We start from the raw sequence: 19,177 nt of genomic DNA, 5'->3' as shown, positions 1-19,177 counted from the left end.
GTAACATCAGTAAACTAAGAACACAGGTCAGCACTTTCAGCTTCAACAGGAATTTAAAAATTAGGTTAAGGATCCCCTAGAAGATCTTAACTCTTTTAATTAAGCCTTTCTAAGTAGTTAGTAATCCTAGTTTTTGTTTCTTTCAGAATTGGTCATATGGAAGTAAAGCCAGATATTCTGTTTTCCCAGAATCCTCTACTAATAAACTCACCAAATCCTTCTCAAACTAAGAAATTCCTAAAATTCCTTTTTCCACTATACTTTTTACAATTAAATGGATCGTTGATACTAAATGTCATCCTGCCCCACTTAAATCTTCCAAGTTCTGTGAATGTTCATTCCTTACTTCACAAAGTAAGATCCCCTATGATGCAAATAATACAAGAAATTACATATTTTTTCAATGTTAGTCCTATTTAAGTATGTTTTTCTGTCTTTTCCACCTTCCTACAAATGCAAGCCCAAATGGAATGGAGTGCTAAATGCTATATCAATCACATGAAAGTTATAAAACACTTTAATCAACATAAAAAGCAAATTTCTGTGTTAAATTTTAAGCTAGATATATATTTTATTTTATTTGACTTTTCTAAAGTAAACTAGAAAATAAACTTAGACCCTTCCTTTGAAAACTGAATTTTATAATCTTCTGAGAGTGATAATTATTTTTACCAACAATTAATGAGTGAACCATTTAAAAAGAGTGTTTTTTTCTTAAATAATAATAAAACCTTGCTTATACTTTCAAGGTCTCCTAAATCACACATTTAAGTATCCTACAAGCAGTTAATGATCATCAACTAAGTAAACATCCAGTTACTAACTACAAGTAAGAACAGGAAAGCAGGATAACGTACTTTTGTTCCTGAGGGGGAAAAAAAAGGAATCTTAAAGGCTTTTATTTTGTAATCAATCAGCTTTCAAAAAAGAGTCCAGCTTTTTTCTGTCTCTTTAAAATCTAAAGAATTTAACTGTTGAAAGCTATTAATTATATCTGTGCTCAAAAATGTCTAGAAAAAAATTAATGTGAAAGAACACTGTTACTGTTCAATTAAAGAATACAAAGGTTTTTCTTCATAGGAAACACCAAAGCAGATGACAATTCAAAAAAGAGAAAATATAATAAACAAAAGACTGGGATCATTTACTCTGAAATTGACAACCAAACGCTCCGATGACTTTTTCCACAACATTCACATTCCCAATTCAACAGTGCCATCAAGTGGTGCAACATGCTAACAGATTTCCCAAAACTCAGTTTCTCATTTTTTAGCAAGGGGAGGTCAAATTATAAAGACTCTCACAAAAACTCCAGCAAATGCTCCTAAAAGCTGGATCAGGAAAAGCTGTCCAAGACTTAAGTGAAGCACTTTACCTCTGAAGAATATTCTGTTTATATTAATGTAAAGAGATTCTGAACATACATCCATCTGCTAAAACACGGCAAAATCCATATGGCTTCAAAGTCACTAAAACCAATACCAGGTCCATCTATATTCAAAACAAGGAACTAAGAGATGCTTAGGTACGCTCCCTGATTCTGGCTGACTTTACACCTGAAAGTTTGCTTAGGTGAGGGAACCTCTGGAGGGGCTAGGAATGTTCTCTATCTTGATCTAGGTGTAGATATACACATATACTTAAGATGTAAGCACTTTATGTCATATGATCCAGCAATCCCACTGCCGGGCATACACCCAGACAAAACTATAATTTGAAAAGATACATGCATCCCTATGTTCATAGCAGCTTGTACAATAGCCAAGACATGGAAACAACCTAAATGTCCATGGACAGATGAATGGATAAAGAAGATGTGGTACATATATACAGTGGAATACTACTCGGCCATCTGTAGCAACATGGATGGACCTAGAGATTATCATACTAAGCGAAGTAAGTCAGACAGAGAAAGACAAATACCATATGGTATCATATGTGGAATCTAAAATACAACACAAATGAATACATCTATGAAACAAAACATAAACAGGCTCACAGACGTAGAGAACAGACCTGTGGTTGCCAAAGGTGAGGTCAGGTTGGAGAGGGAAGGGTTGGGCACTTGGGATTAGCAGATGCAAACTAGTATATATGGGATGGATAAACAACAAGGTCCTACTGTATAGTACAGGGAAATATCAATATCCTGTGATAAACCAGAATGGAAAATATGAAAAAGAATATATACATGTATAACTGAGTCACTTTGCTGTACAGCAGAAATTAACATTGTAAATCAACTATACTTCAATAAAATTTTTTTTAAAAGATGTAAGCACTTTATGTGAAATTTCATGTGTGGACAGTTATACTACAAATTAACTGTAGGATGATATATAAATATATAATTAAGGAGGTTTCTAGTAGATTTCATTTCTGTGGATTCCTTCAAATTAACAGGCTAAGAGATATAATGCCAGCCTTTTGAGATTTTTTTTAACCACTGTTTATTTAATGAAGGAAGAACACAACTGAAAGTTAAAACAGTGCTCCACATCAGACATTTAAGAACTGTAAAGATGGAAAGATCAATTTTTAAAACTTTTGTGCTGCAAATGATACCAAGAAAGTGAAAGACAACTCACAGAATGAAAGAAACCATCTGCAAATTATATCTGATAAGAGACGTGCACAAAGTATATATAAAGAACTCCTACAATAATAAAAAGACAAATAATACAACTTAAAAGGAGGTAAAGGATTTGAACAGAACATTTTCCAAAGAAGACATACAAATGGCCAACGAGCACATGAAAAAATGCTCAAAATAATTAGCCATTAGAGAAATGCAAATCAAAACCACAATGAGATAAGATTCCACTACACACTAAGATGGCTATAATCAAAACGGGGACAACAACAACTGTTGGTAAGGATATGGAGAAACTGGAACCTTCACACATTGCTGTTGGGAATGTAAAATGCAGCCACTGCGAAAAATAGTTTAGTGGTTACCAAAAATGTTAACCATAGTTACCCTAAAACACAGCAATTCCACTCATAGGTATATACTCAAGAGAACTGAAAACAAAGACCACACAAAAACTTGTACACAAAGAGTCACAACGGCATATTCATAATAGCTAAAAAGTGGAAACAACTCAAATGTCCGTCAACTGACAAATGGGTAAACAAAATGTGGTATATATCTATACAATGAAATATTATTCAGCCTTTAAAAAGAAGGAAATTTTAATACATGCTATGATATGGATCAATCTTGAAAACCTACTAAGCGAAAGAAGTCAGGCACAAAAGGCCACATATTTTATGATTTCATTTACAGGAAATACCCAGAATAGTAACTCCATAGAGACTGAAAGTAGATTAGTGGTTTCTTAGGACAGGAGAGAGAGTGGGCAGGGAGGGAATGGAACTGCCTGCTAATAGATATAAGGTTTCTTTTAGGGGGACAAAAATGTTTTCAAATTTTATTGTTGTGATAGTTGAATATATTTAAAACACTGAACTGTATACTTCAAATGGGTGAACTGTATGGTTATGTGAATTATATTCCAATAAACCCTGTTTTTTTTGTTTTTGCTTTTTTTAAAGAAAAGAACTGTAAAAACCTTAAAGAGTTATCTAGTTTAGTGCTTCCTAAACCAAACTATACAAACTAGGTAAGACAGCTTAAATTCTCTACCACATATACATACATATAAAACCTTCGGGTCCTCACAGTCATAGGCACTCAAGTAACTATAAAATGATTCATTCTGGTTTTTATAGTCGGCTCAGGCTGGAGGGGCTAAATGGATAAAGGAGGGAATCCTGGCCATAGAGAAGAATAAAGACATTCACTAGGATCCATGTCCTTTGGGGGGAGGGGAGGGAGATGCCACACAAAGAGAGAGGCGCCCCTTTTTCCAAAAATGTTTGTGGAATGTTCATGAAAACTGACTACATAATAGGCCACAAGAAAATTTTTTAAAATTCCATAAAGCACAAGTAACACAGTATTCTCTAATCACAGTGCAATAAAAATATGATTAACCAGAAAACAAAACAAAAAAGTCCCACTACCTGGAAATTTCAAAACTCTCTCAAATACCTCCTTAGGTAACAATGTAAAAACAAACTGAAATTGGAGAATTTCCAGAAAACATAAAAATAGAAATCACCACATGTCAGAACTAAGAGATACAGCTAAAACCAGGGTCAGAGGACAGCAATATATAATATAAATGCCAAAAAAGGAACAAAATGAATTAAAGAAACCAAAAAAGAAGAAAATAAAGATAAAATCCAAAAATAATGAGTAAGAAAACAGTAAAACAGTAGAATAAATACATAGATAATCTAGAGGCTGGGTTTTGTGTGTGTGTGTGTGTGTGTGTGTGTGTGTGTGTGTGTGTGTGTGTGTGTATGTGTGTGAAAAAAACTAAAATGAATAAACCACTAGCTAATATAATGAAGAGGAGGAAGAAGAAAGGAAAGGTATTATACAAATACAGGGCTGTTTGTAATGGCAAAGACTGGAAGTCCAAAGTGGTTAAATACAGTACATTCATAAAAAGAAACACTGCAGCTTTAAAAAGAACAATAGAAATCTTTATGTATAGACCTGAAAAGATTTCCAAGATATACTGTTAAGTGAAAACAGTAAAGTTCAGAACAATAGGTATAAGAAGTTGCCCTTGTGTAAAAAAGCAGGAAATACAAGAATGTTCGCATGTTCTTGCACATGCAAAAGAAACTTCGGAAGGATGCAAGAATCAAGACAGCGGTTTCCTACTGGGAGGAGTAGGAATTGGGTAGATGGGGAGACAAGGATAGGAAAGATAATTTTCAGCACAATGTTCTATACTTCAGTGTTCTGAGTCCTGTGAGTGCATTACTTATTTTTTAAATAAAATTTTAAATTTGCATATGACCAATATTAATTCACCAAATATTTTCAAGCCCTTACTGTGTATCAAACACTACAGCTGATGTTGCAGATGTTCAAAATGAAAAGATCTAGTCCTCTTTTAAAGGGCCCATATTTTTACAGTTTCATAGGGGTACAGGCGCAAACCAACACTGACCCAATATGCCTAATGTAACGTGCCGAATTCTTTGTATGTATGAAGACATTAAGTCGAAAGTCTATTAAAGAGCACCTATATATACGTAAGGGAAATAAAGATGGTTGTTCAGAGAAGATAACTCTTACGCTAAGAGTTCAAGACTGGAGATTTTTTGGTGGAAAAATACAGGATATCCCAGATAGAGTAGAAAGCAGAGGCTTGGAAGCAGAGAACAAAGGGTATTCAAGAAATCGTTACAGATCAGGATTTTCCAAGAGTGGCTAGAATGACGACTGAAGAAGCTGAAAAGGGGCTAGATGAGTAAGGGCATTGTAAATACCAGGTTACATAAGTTTATCACCTTCTGTCTGTGCGGCATTGTGCTCAGTGCTGAGGATAAAGAAGTAAACATGGCCTCCCTCCTGCAGCTTAGTCTAGACAACAATGTCCAGGGAAACCAAGAAACAGGTTTTTTCAGTAGTTCTGATGCGTGACCGTTCCTGTCTCTGTTTCTGTTGCCTCTATCAGAAATGCTTTCTACGTTCCCTCTCCTCATCCATCCCTCACCTAGCTCATTCCTTTCTCAGGTCTTGGATTAAATGACCCTTGTTCCAGGCAGCCTTCTCTTACTGCCGAGACTAAGTCAATCAGTTCCCCGTGTTACGTACTTCAAAACATGCTGGGATTCTTCCTGTCAACTGCACTTAGAATTCTCTTTCTTCCTCTCGAAACTGTAAGCTGCATGAATACGAGTTGAATCTGTCTTGTTCACCACTGTATCTCCAGCACTAATCACAGTATAGAGTAGACCCTTAGTTAATGAATAAATTTTAGAACATAATTTAACCTTTCCTGATCACTCAGGCTGAATATAAGAAACCTAAATTATTATATTTATATATTTCAGGTATATAAGACTATGTGGTCTCTTCCTCATAGCTCCAAAAGGATATACATTTTAAGTACTTGTATCTTTTATTTTTTTCTCTCCTCTCAAACCATAATTGTCACTTCCTACTACTTTCAAGTCTGTTTCTAGCAGATTCCAACTACTTCTAATTTGCAGCCAACTGCTGAGCTAAGCAGATAAATCCAGTTATAAAGGATGTAACTGGCATAAAACCAAGTAATAGTATATAGTTTTTCAGGAGTTTTCTCTAGGGTGAGGGAGTGGGAAGGAATGGGGATAAAGGGAGACAAGATGCTCTCTTATAAGTAAACTATTTAATATTACTGCATAATTTCTTTTGTTAACAAAGCCTTTTATTTTTGCTAAATTTGGTTCATTCTATGCTAGAAGTCCAGATAATTGTTACTACGTTTCTTCATTCAAATAAACAGTTGAAAAGAAAACTATGAAAGTAAACACTCCACTGTATAGGTAAAGAAAAGAATCACTTTAAAAAACTGTTCCAAAATATTAAGGAAAAAAATTTTGGAGTTTGAAATTTTGAGTTTGAAAGTAAAATGTGTCTCACAATCAAAGGCTTAAAAGTAACTGGCAATATTCTTTTCTTTCTTAGTTGTACATGAAATAATGATGCACCTCATAACTGACGGCACCTCAGATTTGATGAAATGCAGTACATAATTTTACATAATAAAAATAATTCATCTATGATTTTCTCAATTAGATAATTCTGAATTATCTACTCACTATATTAGTACATTCCATCTCCCTTGTCCCACTAAAATGAAAAAACAAATGCTCATTAATGCTGCTGACAAGGAGATAAAAACCAATATAAAGGAAAAAAGTAGTGATTTGGTTTCACTGTGAAATGTTACCATTTAAGAGACCAATGAATGAACCAAATTAAAATTTTGCTTAAGAAATCTTTAGTGAAATCCCTCAGAATCCGTATCTTCTGGGGAAAGTATATATCTTAGCTATGATGTATGTAATCATGATAATAGCTAACAAAATCCTTTAATTATTCACTGTTGAATAAACAGAAATGGATCTCCTCCAGGTTCCTAAGGTCAACAATCTATGACCTGTTGTGGTCCTAAAATATGCGGGTGAAGTAGGGGTTTTAATTTAGTGTAAGTTAGAGCATTAGAATTGTCTACCAGCATTATTCATAATTTCTTGAATTACCAGCAACATAATCACTAATGTGACTTCCAAGTCCAAACTAGCATAATTACCAAAAAAAACTTGAAATTTTTCATTTAAACACAACTCTTAAAAATTAGATACAATCAATTTAGTCTGATCTTTCTATAAAATAAAAACTCTCCAAAAAAAGATATACCATTTATTATTTTTTCTCCTCAGAGGCAAAAGTGTAAACAAGTTGCTTCTAGCAATGATTAAGTTACTTAAGTTCCTATAATTCTTAAATTTTTTCTCTCAAAATAACAAGAAAGCATCAGAAGAAATATTCCCACTAGAGCTCATGAACAAAAATCAATGAGAAATAAGTTCTAGAAAATATGCTAACAACAATGATAATAAGTTCTGTTGACAAGGGATATTTTCTAAGAGATAAATAAACAAGAACTTAGACCTTACAATCATCATTGCAGGGTAAAAACACTAAGAAATTACTCTTTTTTTTTTTTTTACCTACCTTTGTCTGGGAACTATAAAGAGCGCCCGGACCAGCTTCTTCCTATTTGCTTTTGTGTTCATGTTCATGCAAAAATCCATTGCTGCCTATAGGAGAAAAAGCAAACTTTTTTCTTAAAAAAATCTCCATTTAGCTATTGAAAGCAGAAACTCTGCATGCTACAATGATTTCTAATAGTTCCTAAACAGTTCACAAAGGTTTTAAGACACTAGTATTATAAGCATATCCCAAACTTTAAAGATCACTAAGCTTAAACTCCTCTCTCCTTATATATCTCAAAATATATGTTTCATAAACTTTTTAATTGCAACCTAGTGTTAGAAACAGAACTTCAAGTGAGTAGATTGAAGACCCACCATGACATGTTTGGCAAATAACTATATGAAATGTACAATCCATGCTTTTGATCTCATAAATCAATGTTAATATCAGGAAAGTTTTCTGGTAAAATGTACAAAGTAACAAGAAGCCAGGAACCAAGAAAATTACTAATGCTAATAAGGATAACCAAAAAAGAATAAAGACCAACTACGTATGAGACATAGACACAGATTATCCCTAGAAACGTGTAAGAGTAAGTGCTTCAACACTGAGTAAAAATGTCAACAGTCAGATCTGGTAACAAACTAAAGAAACCACATCATAGGACTACAATAAATACCCATAATTATTATTTAGTATAGCAATCCACTATTCTATATTTTAATAACGAAAATGTGTTCAATCTTTCATCAATATGTCTAACATCTAATATAAGTGTAGAAGAAAAGCTACAAGAAGTGTATGTTCCGGGAAGCCATTAGAAAACAAAACTATGAGTAGTTGGTATTTTTTAAATATAGGTATATATATTTTTTAAACATTATCAAAGATTTTCAATATACATGGTTTAAGAAAATAACAAGTTTAAGTTATACTTTAAAAAGAAAAAAACTATTATCAAATATCCTTTTGGGTACCTCAAGTATTTTCCTTCCATAGGTTCGCATGATTATTTTATCATTAATCCCAATCTTTAGGTAGATTTGAGGATCAGGTAACAAAGATCCTCAGACTTCCCTACAAAGGGGTTCAACTCTTCAACAATACACTCACTGAAACACCTCCCATTTGATTAAAACTTTTGCTGAAAAAAATGACACAACTAATGGTGATTAGATTCAAACCCAGGAAACTAACTCACATTGAAAGTATTCACCAAGATTGAAACTGTCACTATTAGTCAAAAGTAAAACCAATGTAAATTTTTCCTTCTGCTTGTAAAGGGAGTATAATATATTTTATTAAAGTTTATATTGTATAACATTAAAGCTTCTTACAGCTAATTAGAATAACAAAGAGAAAAGCTGAAAATATACTAAAGTTCCTTCAAGTAATTCACCCATATGAAACACTGAAAAATTCTGGACTAGTATAATAAAAATCCCAAAGGTCATGTACTCAGAAAAGAAAATTGGTTAACACTGGAAAACTTCACACACACACACACACACACACACACACACACACCCCTCAAATCAACATTTTTTGAAAAATATAAAGAAAAAATTTTAATGGCTAATAATGGCCTATGTTTCAACATAAATTAGGAAACAAAAAAATAAGATGTACTTCAATAACTATTTTAGAACATTATCCTTTAACAGGCAATAAACACTTTTCCTACCACAATAATCAAAGACCAGTTAGATGGAAAAAAATTACAATGCTCAAAACTCTGCAAAGATTAGGAGTTCGTAAACATGTAAATACCTGGTACACATAGTGGTGGCTCAATAAATACGTAGAATAAATGAATAAAAGACTACATGAAAACTGCCAGAATTAATAAATTTGAGGAAATTAAAAAGAAAAAAAAAGCTTCACATGTATATTAATTCTTAGATTTAACCAGCCCTGCCCTTTGGGGAGAAATGAAAGCAAAGGAATCACTGGTGTGGTGTCTGTCTGCCCGGGTTACAAGTGCTGCCTGACAACTCAACAAGCAGTTTTTGAAAACTTGTTTCAAAACGTTGTAAGTAAATGAAAGACAGTTCAACAATCATTTTTTATTTTTTTAAGTAAAAATAAACTCTTCTGATCATCAAATGCATGCAGAAATAAGCATCACAATGAATGACATTACCTGCAGAAGTCACCTAAAAGAAATCTTCACTTCAGGTCATATATTGTTACGTAAGTATTGAATTCAAAAGAATTCTTAGATTTTTCTATTTTCCAACTACTTTTCCCTCTTAAGCCATTTGGAACTCTGCCAATATAGATGGAAAAAATTCCTTTCATGAGGAAGCTGACTCCCAGGAGGAACCCACTGGGGTCCAACAGGGCAGGGTAACCTCCTATTTTCCATCTGAACCTCCAAGAGCTAACCCAGAATTTAACATATGGTCATTACTGAGCTGGGCACTGCAGGATACTTTCCAATACAGATTCACATGAGATCTTCCCACTCAACTTTCAGGATAGCACTCAAAACGGCTGCAAGGGTGTGGCAGGCATGTCAAGGTATCTCTCATCCTGCTGATATCCAGTGAATATATGAAAATTTAGCAGGGGAAAAATTCAATCATATCCCAACCTTAGGAAAATAAGCAGTTGTTTAAAAGGTAGTCTCTGCTATATTCTACAGATGAAAGAAAAAAGAGACTATCTCTTCAGAAAACAGAAATAAATGTTGTAATTACTAAGTTTTTGAAAACTGTACATTGACCTAATTACTCCAAGAGGTGATTAGCCAATTTTGAATTTTTTTCAAGCCTATTTGATTATATGAATAGTTACTGAAACACATCTAAATTATTTGTAGAAGAGCTAAACATGCTGAAAGTCAAAAAACAACTTGATGTCTGTAGTACTCTATAGGGAACCCTCAATACATTATGGGGAGAAAAAAGGATAAAAGATTACATTACACCTTGACTTAAAAATGATTTAAAGCAATGATTTTCAAACTTTGGGTCTCAAGAGCGTTCTACACTCTTAAAAATTATTAAGGACCTGAAAGAACTTTGTTTTTGTGGGTTAATATGTTTATCAGCAGTTACTGTTTTTAGAAGTTAAAACTGAGAAATTTTCAAAATATTAATTCACATAAAAATACCAATAAATCTATTAGTTGTTAACATTTTTTGGAAATTTTTTTTTAATGAAAAAAAAATTTAGTGACAGAAGAGTGGTATTCTTCTAGAAGATACCTTAGATTCTCATATCTATAGATTCTCGTATCTGTTTCTGCACTCAATCTGTTGTGACATGTTGTTTTGGATGAAGTATATGAAGAAACTCCAGGGACTTCTCTGGTGGTGCAGTGGTTAAGAATCCACTTGCCAATGCAGGGGACACGGGTTCGAGCCCTGGTCCAGGAGGATCCCACATGTGGTGGAGCAGCTAAGCCCGTGCACCACAACTACTGAGCCCACATGCTGCAACTACAGAAGCCCGAGCACCTGGAGCCCGTGCTCTGCAACAAGCCCACGTGCCACAACTAGAGAAAGCCTGTACGCAGCAACAGAGACCCAATGCAGCCAAAAATAAATAAATAAGTTTATTTAAAAAAAAAAAAAAAAAAGAAACTCCAGTTTCACACATATATGTAGCTGGAAAGGGAGGCATATTTTAATATTGTTTTCAGTAATTATAGATATTCTTTGATACTTCACCAAAACTTGACAAGTGGTAGTTTCTTAAACATCAGTTGCAATGTGAAATCTGAAACTATCAATCAACTTCTCATGCTCTGCTAGATTAAAATCCATTGGTCTATCTTGCACTGAGTGAATTTTTAATATCCAATCAAGATTTTGTTGACCTTATGTACTGGTAATTCAGAACAATGGTTCACTGAGCTATGCAGATCTTCCAAACACTTACACAGTATTTTTAAATTACATTATTTGACATCACCACTCATCTTATCAGAAAAGTCTCACCAATAAAGCCTCTTCAGAAAAGAACTGGGAAGATGTCAAGCTTATGGTGGTGAACAGAAGTTTTCCAAAATTCTAATTTTTGCTGGAAAGTCAAATTTATCCACTGGCAATAAATACTTTTAGTTGTTTCCCTTGAAGTGAGAGGCTCACCTGTTCATGTTAGAAAAATGTCTGCTAAACACCCACGTCTGAATAACCACAGTTTGTCCATCAGTTCTTTCAAGTAAAAACAGTATTCTATGTAAAAAGCAACTAGTTTAGCTTGCAACTCAATCACACAAATGATTGAGGCAACCTTTCCTCGAGGCAACTCAGAGATAGTATATGTGCTTTACACGTCCTTCTTATTTTATCAAGTTAAAAGGAAGTGTACTTGGGCTTCCCTGGTGGCGCAGTGATTGATAGTCCGCCTGCCGATGCAGGGGACACGGGTTCGTGCCCCGGTCCGGGAAGATCCCACATGCCGCGGAGCGGCTAGGCCCGTGAGCCATGGCCGCTAAGCCTGTGCGTCCGGAGCCTGTGCTCCGCAGCGGGAGAGGCCACAATGGTGAGAGGCCCGCGTACCGCACAAAAAAAAAAAAAAAAAGGAAGTGTACTCGAAGACTGAAATGAAACAAAATTACTCCAATTTTTATGGATTCATCAGAGATTCTTAAGTGAAAGTAGCATTGTTCTTTTAATTGCAAATGCACGGCAGTGGCTACTAGTACAATCTACTACCCATGCAGCTTGATTCGTGTTAAAATGCCAGCAGCTTTACCCATCACCACTTTTGCAAATGTCAAAAACAGTGAAAAAGTGGGGAAAAAAAATCCTAGTATTAGTATGGAAAGAGTTTTGACCTTACAGACCCCTGAAAGTGCCTCAGAAGACACCAGGAATCTACAGAGCATACTTTAAGAACTTCTGGTCTAACACAGTATTTCCCACACTGAGGAATCCCTATGTGAAGGGGAGATGTGTCAAGCTAACAGGATTCTAGAGACAGTTCCACCCCCAAACACAACATCTACAAATTAGCTACCACTGTATGTGTTTATTTTGAATTCCCATATTAGATTCCATTTGAAGAAATGGTTCATTCTACAGCCACAACAGTCCAAAAACCATAGACGTTCCTAATTCAAGCTATCCTACAAGGTCTACATGCTTGAGTAAAGTCACACAGAGGCAATCATACCTTGTCTATCAGATCACGGTTGACACAGTTGGGCAATTGCTGGAGAAAAGCATCTACTATGAGCTTGAGATGAGATCCAGTGCTGGCTTCTTCATCCTCTTGTTCTAACATGAAATTCGTTTTTAAACAGGTTTAAAAATATATATACATAGACAATATAAGAATAAAAACATCCAGTAAGAAGTTATCTGGGGCATAGATAATCTAGAGCACTTTTCTTACTCATGAAAAAATGAAGCATTTTTTGAGATATTACCCTAGAAAGTGTGGGTATCTTTAGAATCATAACCCTAAATCACTACTGTCTTTCAGATATCAACTATAAAAAGGCAAACTTTTACATGGTAAGTCATAAGTTGCATGTAGTTTTATAGTAGATCTGCTATTTTCATCTGTCATGCATCCCTTCTCCCATGTCTTCAATTAACAGTACGATCATCGCTTGCCCTCGAAGGCAATCCATGGGATTCTGATGGGGAAGGATGCTGCCCAAGCACAGACACCACCACTCCTCTCGGCCACAGGCAAGCATGACACAGGACTAGCCAAGTCCTTCCATGAGGCTTATACACAGACAGTGAGAGACAAGCCCCTTTTCTTCTGATGTCACTAACTGGTTTGAGCCAAGGGTAGCCTCCAGCCATGCCTCACTCCCTTCATGACATGGATAAACAGAATCTGCAGTAGGAAACAATGAAGCCCATAGAGAGACAGGCAATACTGACAGAAGGTATCTTTCTAATAAAAAATCCTAACTAATAAACTTGATGGGAAGTATTCAGGAAATAATTAACAATGTGATAATTTTATTACTAAATATAAAACATTACTCAATTATAAAGATAAAATTACCACAGATGAACTGATATACTAATTGTCTTTTTAACTCTCAACTTTCAAATACACTTATGTTAAGACTGTAAACATTATATCAGCATTAGAATACATTAAGGACAATGCTAGCAAGTAGAGAAGTGTAAGAAATATATATTAACATTCAGATTATCACTAAAGTTTGTAGTCACATAATATAGGACATGTAGTATTTCTGTTCCAAATCAAATTCCAAAAAAGTGATAGCCTAGAAACAACAGGAAAACAAGGAATAAAAGAGTAAAGACCCATATTCTCAGGCGAGGGCTTTGTGTAGAAACACTAATCAAAACTTGGGAATTCCCCGGCAGTCCAGCGTTTAGGACTCCGTGCTCTCACTGCCGAGGGACCGGGTTCAATCGCTGGTCAGGGAACTAACATCCCACAAGTTGCAGAGCGTGGCCAAAAATAAATAAAATAAAACAGACGTTTAAAAAAAAAAACAACTAGTCAAAAATTAAAATTTTTGGCAAAAGTGTTTACCTTGCTCATCAAGAAGTTTCTTTGTAAGATCTTCACCTTCATCTCCACCCTCTAGCTCCAAAGTGTCATCATTAATCTCTAGGTTCTCCAACTCAAGCTCCAAATCATCAGGACTTGATACCTCCTTATTATCCTTAGGTTCCTTTGCCTCTGTTTGAAATCAAAGAATCAGTACCTCTGAATTAAAAGTCATATTGAAATCCTGCTGCAAAAACTACAAAGACTCACAAAATCTGCATCGTTTGTCTTAGAATCTACATTTATACCTGGCAAGAAATTTGACATATTCAGATTTTTTAAAATACATTATGTTCACTGAGAACAAAGACCATAACTTCTTTGATTCTGTATGCCATCTGTTCACTGAAGAAATGAACAGATGGATGGATTGATGAATTGATGGAGACATACATGGCATGAGGATCTGTGGTAAAGATGAGGGGAAGATAAAGCTGATTAGATAAAGTGAACTCAAATTAATTAAGATGTCCATATTATTCTGTCATTCATTTAATCTAGTGACTCAATGTTCGTATTACAAAACTAGTAAATAAAAAAAAATTTACAAATATTATTTTGAAACTAATCTTTGTAGCACTTCAATATAAAAAAATTTGTCCTCCAGCACTTACCTTTGTAATCATCCTTGTTGGACTCTTTACTCTGACAACTTTTTTCATTATCTTTAAACAAGATGGCTGGAACAAAAGCTTTCAAATCAATGAGGTTCTCATAAAAATTCCGAGCATCTTCATCCTCCCATATACCACCTTCCAAGTCATATTCTCCAGGTTTACCAGGTGTAAATATATCAATTCCAGGCCCATGCTCTACAATAAAGTAAATCACAAGGAATTAAAACCAATAAACCTTGAATGCTTTGATTAACAGATGCTTCTTCAATCCACAAGCACTCTGAACTGTTCATGTAACAATCTTTACCAGAAAATCACAAACTGTGTTTTAAGTAAAGCTCTAAACCAGGACAGACAAGAGGAAAGCATAGGATAAAGATGCTTTTCTCTTAAATGTTTTAAGCAACTGATATGAGATTAAGTAGCTATTTGATATATTACGCCCACCTTCATAAAACTTAAAACCAATGTAAGAAATATATAAGCCTGGTCATTCCTAAACATCCAGCTTAAAGTCCCACCTCCCCTATGAAGCATTGTTTTAAGACTTGCAACCCTCTGTACAATTTATATCATAATTATCATCACAAGTTTATGGTTTATCTTACCATAAACCCTTAAGAAGTAACACTCCTTTTGGTATCTTACCATAAACCCTTAAGAAGCAACCCTCCTTTTGGTATTTACTTGGTATAAGACAGATTGCCATAAATGGTCAATTGATAAATAACTGGAAAGGAAGGGAAGGAATGATGAGGAAATATATAGATATTTCAGTAGAGAGTGGAAAACCATGTATAACACACACACACACACACACACACACACACACACACACACACACAGTCTACCTTACATACAACTATACTTTCTTAAACTCAGAACATTAAAAGTAACTAATTTCCTACTTCATGATCATGAGACCATTCATGATTTTATCTAACCTCACTGTACATCTCTCCAAACTAGAGAATGATCCTGCAGACTAAAATTCACCCTGAGGGGTTCCTTGGTGGTGCAGGGGTTAAGAATCCTCCTGCCAATGCAGGCGACAAGGGTTCGAGCCCTGGTCCAGGAAGATCCCACATGCCGCAGAGCAACTAAGTCTGTGCGCCACAACTACTGAGCCTGCGCTCTAAAGCCCGCGTGCCACAACTACTGAAACGCGTGCACCTAGAGCCCATGCTCCGCAACAAGAGAAGCCACCGCAATGAGAAGCCCGTGCACCGCAAGGAAGAGTAGTCCCCGCTCGCTGCAACTAGAGAAAAGCCCAAGAGAGCAACGAACACCCAATGCAGCCCAAAATTAAGCAATTAATTAATTATTTTTTTAAAAAAGAATCTAACAGAGCAGAAACCAGAATTAAAAACAAAAACAAAACAAAACAAAACAATCCTGAGAGGGACTTCCCTGGTGGTGCAGTGGTTAAGAATCTGCCTGCCGAATTCCCTGGTGGTCCAGTGGTTAAGACTCTGTGCTCTCAATGCAGGGGGCAGGGGTTTGATCCCTGGCTGGGGAACTAAAATCCTGCATGATGCAGAGCATGACCCCCCAAAAATAAAAAAATTTAAAAAAAAAACTAAAAGGATGTTTTGGGGCTTCCCTGGTGGCACAGTGGTTGAGAGTCCGCCTGCCGATGCAGGGGACACGGGTTCGTGCCCCGGTCTGGGAAGATCCCACATGCCGCGGAGCGGCTGGGCCCAGGGGCCATGGCCGCTGAGCCTGCGCGTCCAGAGCCTGCGCGTCCGGAGCCTGTGCTCTGCAACGGGAGAGGCCACAACAGTGAGAGGCCCGAGTACCGCAAAAAAAAAAAAAGAATCTGCCTGCCAATGCAGGAGACACGGGTTCGAGCCCTGGTCCGGGAAGATCCCACATGCTGCGGAGCAACTAAGCCTGTGCACCACAACTACTAAGCCTGTGCTCTGGAGCCTGCGAGCCACAACTACTGAGCCCACGTGCCACAACTACTGAAGCCCACATGCCTAGAGCCCATGCTCCGCAACAAGAGAAGCCACCGCAACGAGAAGCCCCTGCACCGCAACTAAGAGTAGCTCCCGCTCCCCGCAACCAGAAAGCCCACGTGTAGCAACAAAGACCCAACGCAGCCAAAAATAAATAAATAAATAAATTTATTTATTTTAAATAAAAAATTAAAATGATGGCAGAACTTTGTCAACTTTGTTACACAGTATTTACATTTACATTGTATTAGGTATTATATGTAATCTACATGATGATTTAAAGTATATGCGAGGACGTGTGCAGATTATATGCAAATACTAAGCCATTTTATATGAGGGACTTGAGCATCATTGGAGGTCCTGGAACCAATCCCCTGCAGATACCAAGGAAGGACCATAAATGTATTCACAGTATACAACGGGTATTTTCTTATTGAGGATGTAAAATACAAAACACCTTCTTGTATTATAAAAGGACACTTTACAAATATTTCACTCTTAGATTTTTAAGTAAATAGGATTTTCAGATAGTTTTAAGATTAATAATGTATTAACATTTATCTACCAAAAGTAATTTTTCAAGTAGTTTTTGTGATATGTTAGAATAGTATATTAGGAGCCTTAACAAAAAGGAAGTCTAAAACACCTTAGAAATAATATGGAAAGTAACTCATCTTACAAAATGATAAACAATTTATTTTATAAAACTGCAAAGTAGGCTTTAGTTCTAAGTAACAATTTAATATAATATACCATGCAAAACAACTAAATTACCTTGGTTGTTTGGCCTGAGGCAACCCAACACTGGAGCCTACCTGGGCTCTTTGGTGGGGCTAATGGCAGACTCTGGGATGGCTCACACCAACAAGTACCTCCCAGAACTTCTGCTGCCAGTGTCCTAGTCCCCACGGTGAGCCACAGCCACCCCCCCACCTCTGCAGGAGACCCTCCAACACTAGCAGGCGTGTGGATGAAACGATCTTGGTGCTGCAACCAGGAGTCAGTGCTGTGCCTCTGACGTGGGAGAGCCTACTTCAGGACACTGGTCCACAAGAGACCTCTCAGCGCCACGTAATATCAAACGGTGAAAATCTCCCAGAGATCTCCATCTCAACACCAACACCCAGCTTCACTCAACGACCAGGAAGCTACAGTGCTGGACACCCTATGCCAAACAACTAGCAAGACAGGAACACAACCCCACCCATTAGCAGAGAGGCTGCCTAAAATCATAAGGCCACAGACACCCCAAAACACACCACCAGACGTGGACCTGCCCAACAGAAAGACAAGATCCAGCCTCATCCACCAGAACACAGGCACTAGTCCCCTCCACCAGGAAGCTTACACAACCCACTGAACCAACCTTAGCGACTGGGGTCAGACACCAAAAACAACGGGAACTATGAACCTGCAGCCTGCAAAAAGGAGACCCCAAACACAGTAGGTTAAGCAAAATGAGAACACAGAGAAACACACCACAGATGAAAGAGCAAGATAAAAACCCACCAGACCTAACAAATGAAGAGGAAATAGGCAGTCTACCTGAAAAAGAATTCAGAATAATGATAGTAAAGATGATCCAAAATCTTGGAAATAGAATAGAGAAAATGCAAGAAACATTTAACAAGGACCTAGAAGTACTAAAGAGGAAACAAGCAACGATAAACACCACAATAAATAAAATTAAAAATACTCTAAAAGGGATCAATAGCAGAATAACTGAGGCAGAAGAACGGATAAGTGACCTGGAAGATAAAATAGTGGAAATAACTACTGCAGAGCAGAATAAAGAATGAAAAGAACTGAGGACAGTCTCAGAGACCTCTGGGACAACATTAAACGCACCAATATTTGAATTATAGGGGTCCCAGAAGAAGAAGAGAAAAAGAAAGGGACTGAGAAAATATTTGAAGAGATTATAGTTGAAAACTTCCCTAATATGGGAAAGGAAATAGTTAATCAAGTCCAGGAAGCACAGAGAGTCCCATACAAGATAAATCCAAGGAGAAACACGCCAAGACACATATTAGTCACTCAAAAATTAAATACAAAGAAAACATATTATAAGCAGCAAGGGAAAAATACCACACAAGGGAATCCCCATAAGGTTAACAGCTGATCTTTCAGCAGAAATTCTGCAAGCCAGAAGGGACTGGCAGGACATATTTAAAGTGATGAAGGAGAAAAACCTACAACCAAGACCCAGCAAGGATCTCATTGAGATTTGATGGAGAAATTAAAACCTTTACAGACAAGCAAAAGCTGAGAGAGTTCAGCACCACCAAACCAGCTTTACAACAAATGTTAAAGGAACTTCTCTAGGCAAGAAACACAAAAGAAGGAAAAGACCTACAATAACAAACCCAAAACAATTAAGAAAATGGGAACAGGAACATACATATCGATAATTATCTTAAATGTAAATGGATTAAATGCTCCCACCAAAAGACATACACTGGGTGAACGGATACAAAAACAAGACCCATATATATGCTGTCTACAAGAGACCCACTTCAGACCTA

General features: G+C 36.3%; 1 protein-coding gene and 1 long non-coding RNA gene across 5 annotated transcripts in view; both read right to left on the bottom strand.

Annotated features, from left to right (window-relative positions):
• Nucleotides 1-19,177, bottom strand: part of LOC125963548 (uncharacterized) — a 268,458-nt gene that overhangs the window by 172,842 nt on the left and 76,439 nt on the right. The gene's annotated exons all lie outside the window — the stretch shown is intronic.
• UPF2 (UPF2 regulator of nonsense mediated mRNA decay) overlaps nt 1-19,177 on the bottom strand; it is a 212,855-nt gene that overhangs the window by 169,332 nt on the left and 24,346 nt on the right. For all 4 annotated transcript variants that reach the window (XR_007475620.1, XR_007475621.1, XM_033439209.2 and 1 more), the window contains exons 5-8: nt 14,689-14,886; nt 14,057-14,206; nt 12,701-12,804; nt 7,592-7,677 (exon numbers count right to left, since the gene is read on the bottom strand). Coding sequence is in view for 2 of the 4 variants with exons in the window: in XM_033439209.2 (XP_033295100.1) it covers nt 7,592-7,677; nt 12,701-12,804; nt 14,057-14,206; nt 14,689-14,886 (538 nt within the window). In the remaining 2 variants the exon portion in view is untranslated. The remainder of the gene's footprint in view (nt 1-7,591; nt 7,678-12,700; nt 12,805-14,056; nt 14,207-14,688; nt 14,887-19,177) is intronic.

The sequence above is a fragment of the Orcinus orca genome, chromosome 2 (assembly GCF_937001465.1).
Source record: "Orcinus orca chromosome 2, mOrcOrc1.1, whole genome shotgun sequence".
Classification (NCBI taxonomy): domain Eukaryota; kingdom Metazoa; phylum Chordata; class Mammalia; order Artiodactyla; family Delphinidae; genus Orcinus; species Orcinus orca.
Note: the sequence above shows the minus strand (reverse complement) of the source record. Positions and strands in the feature narration are given on the sequence as shown.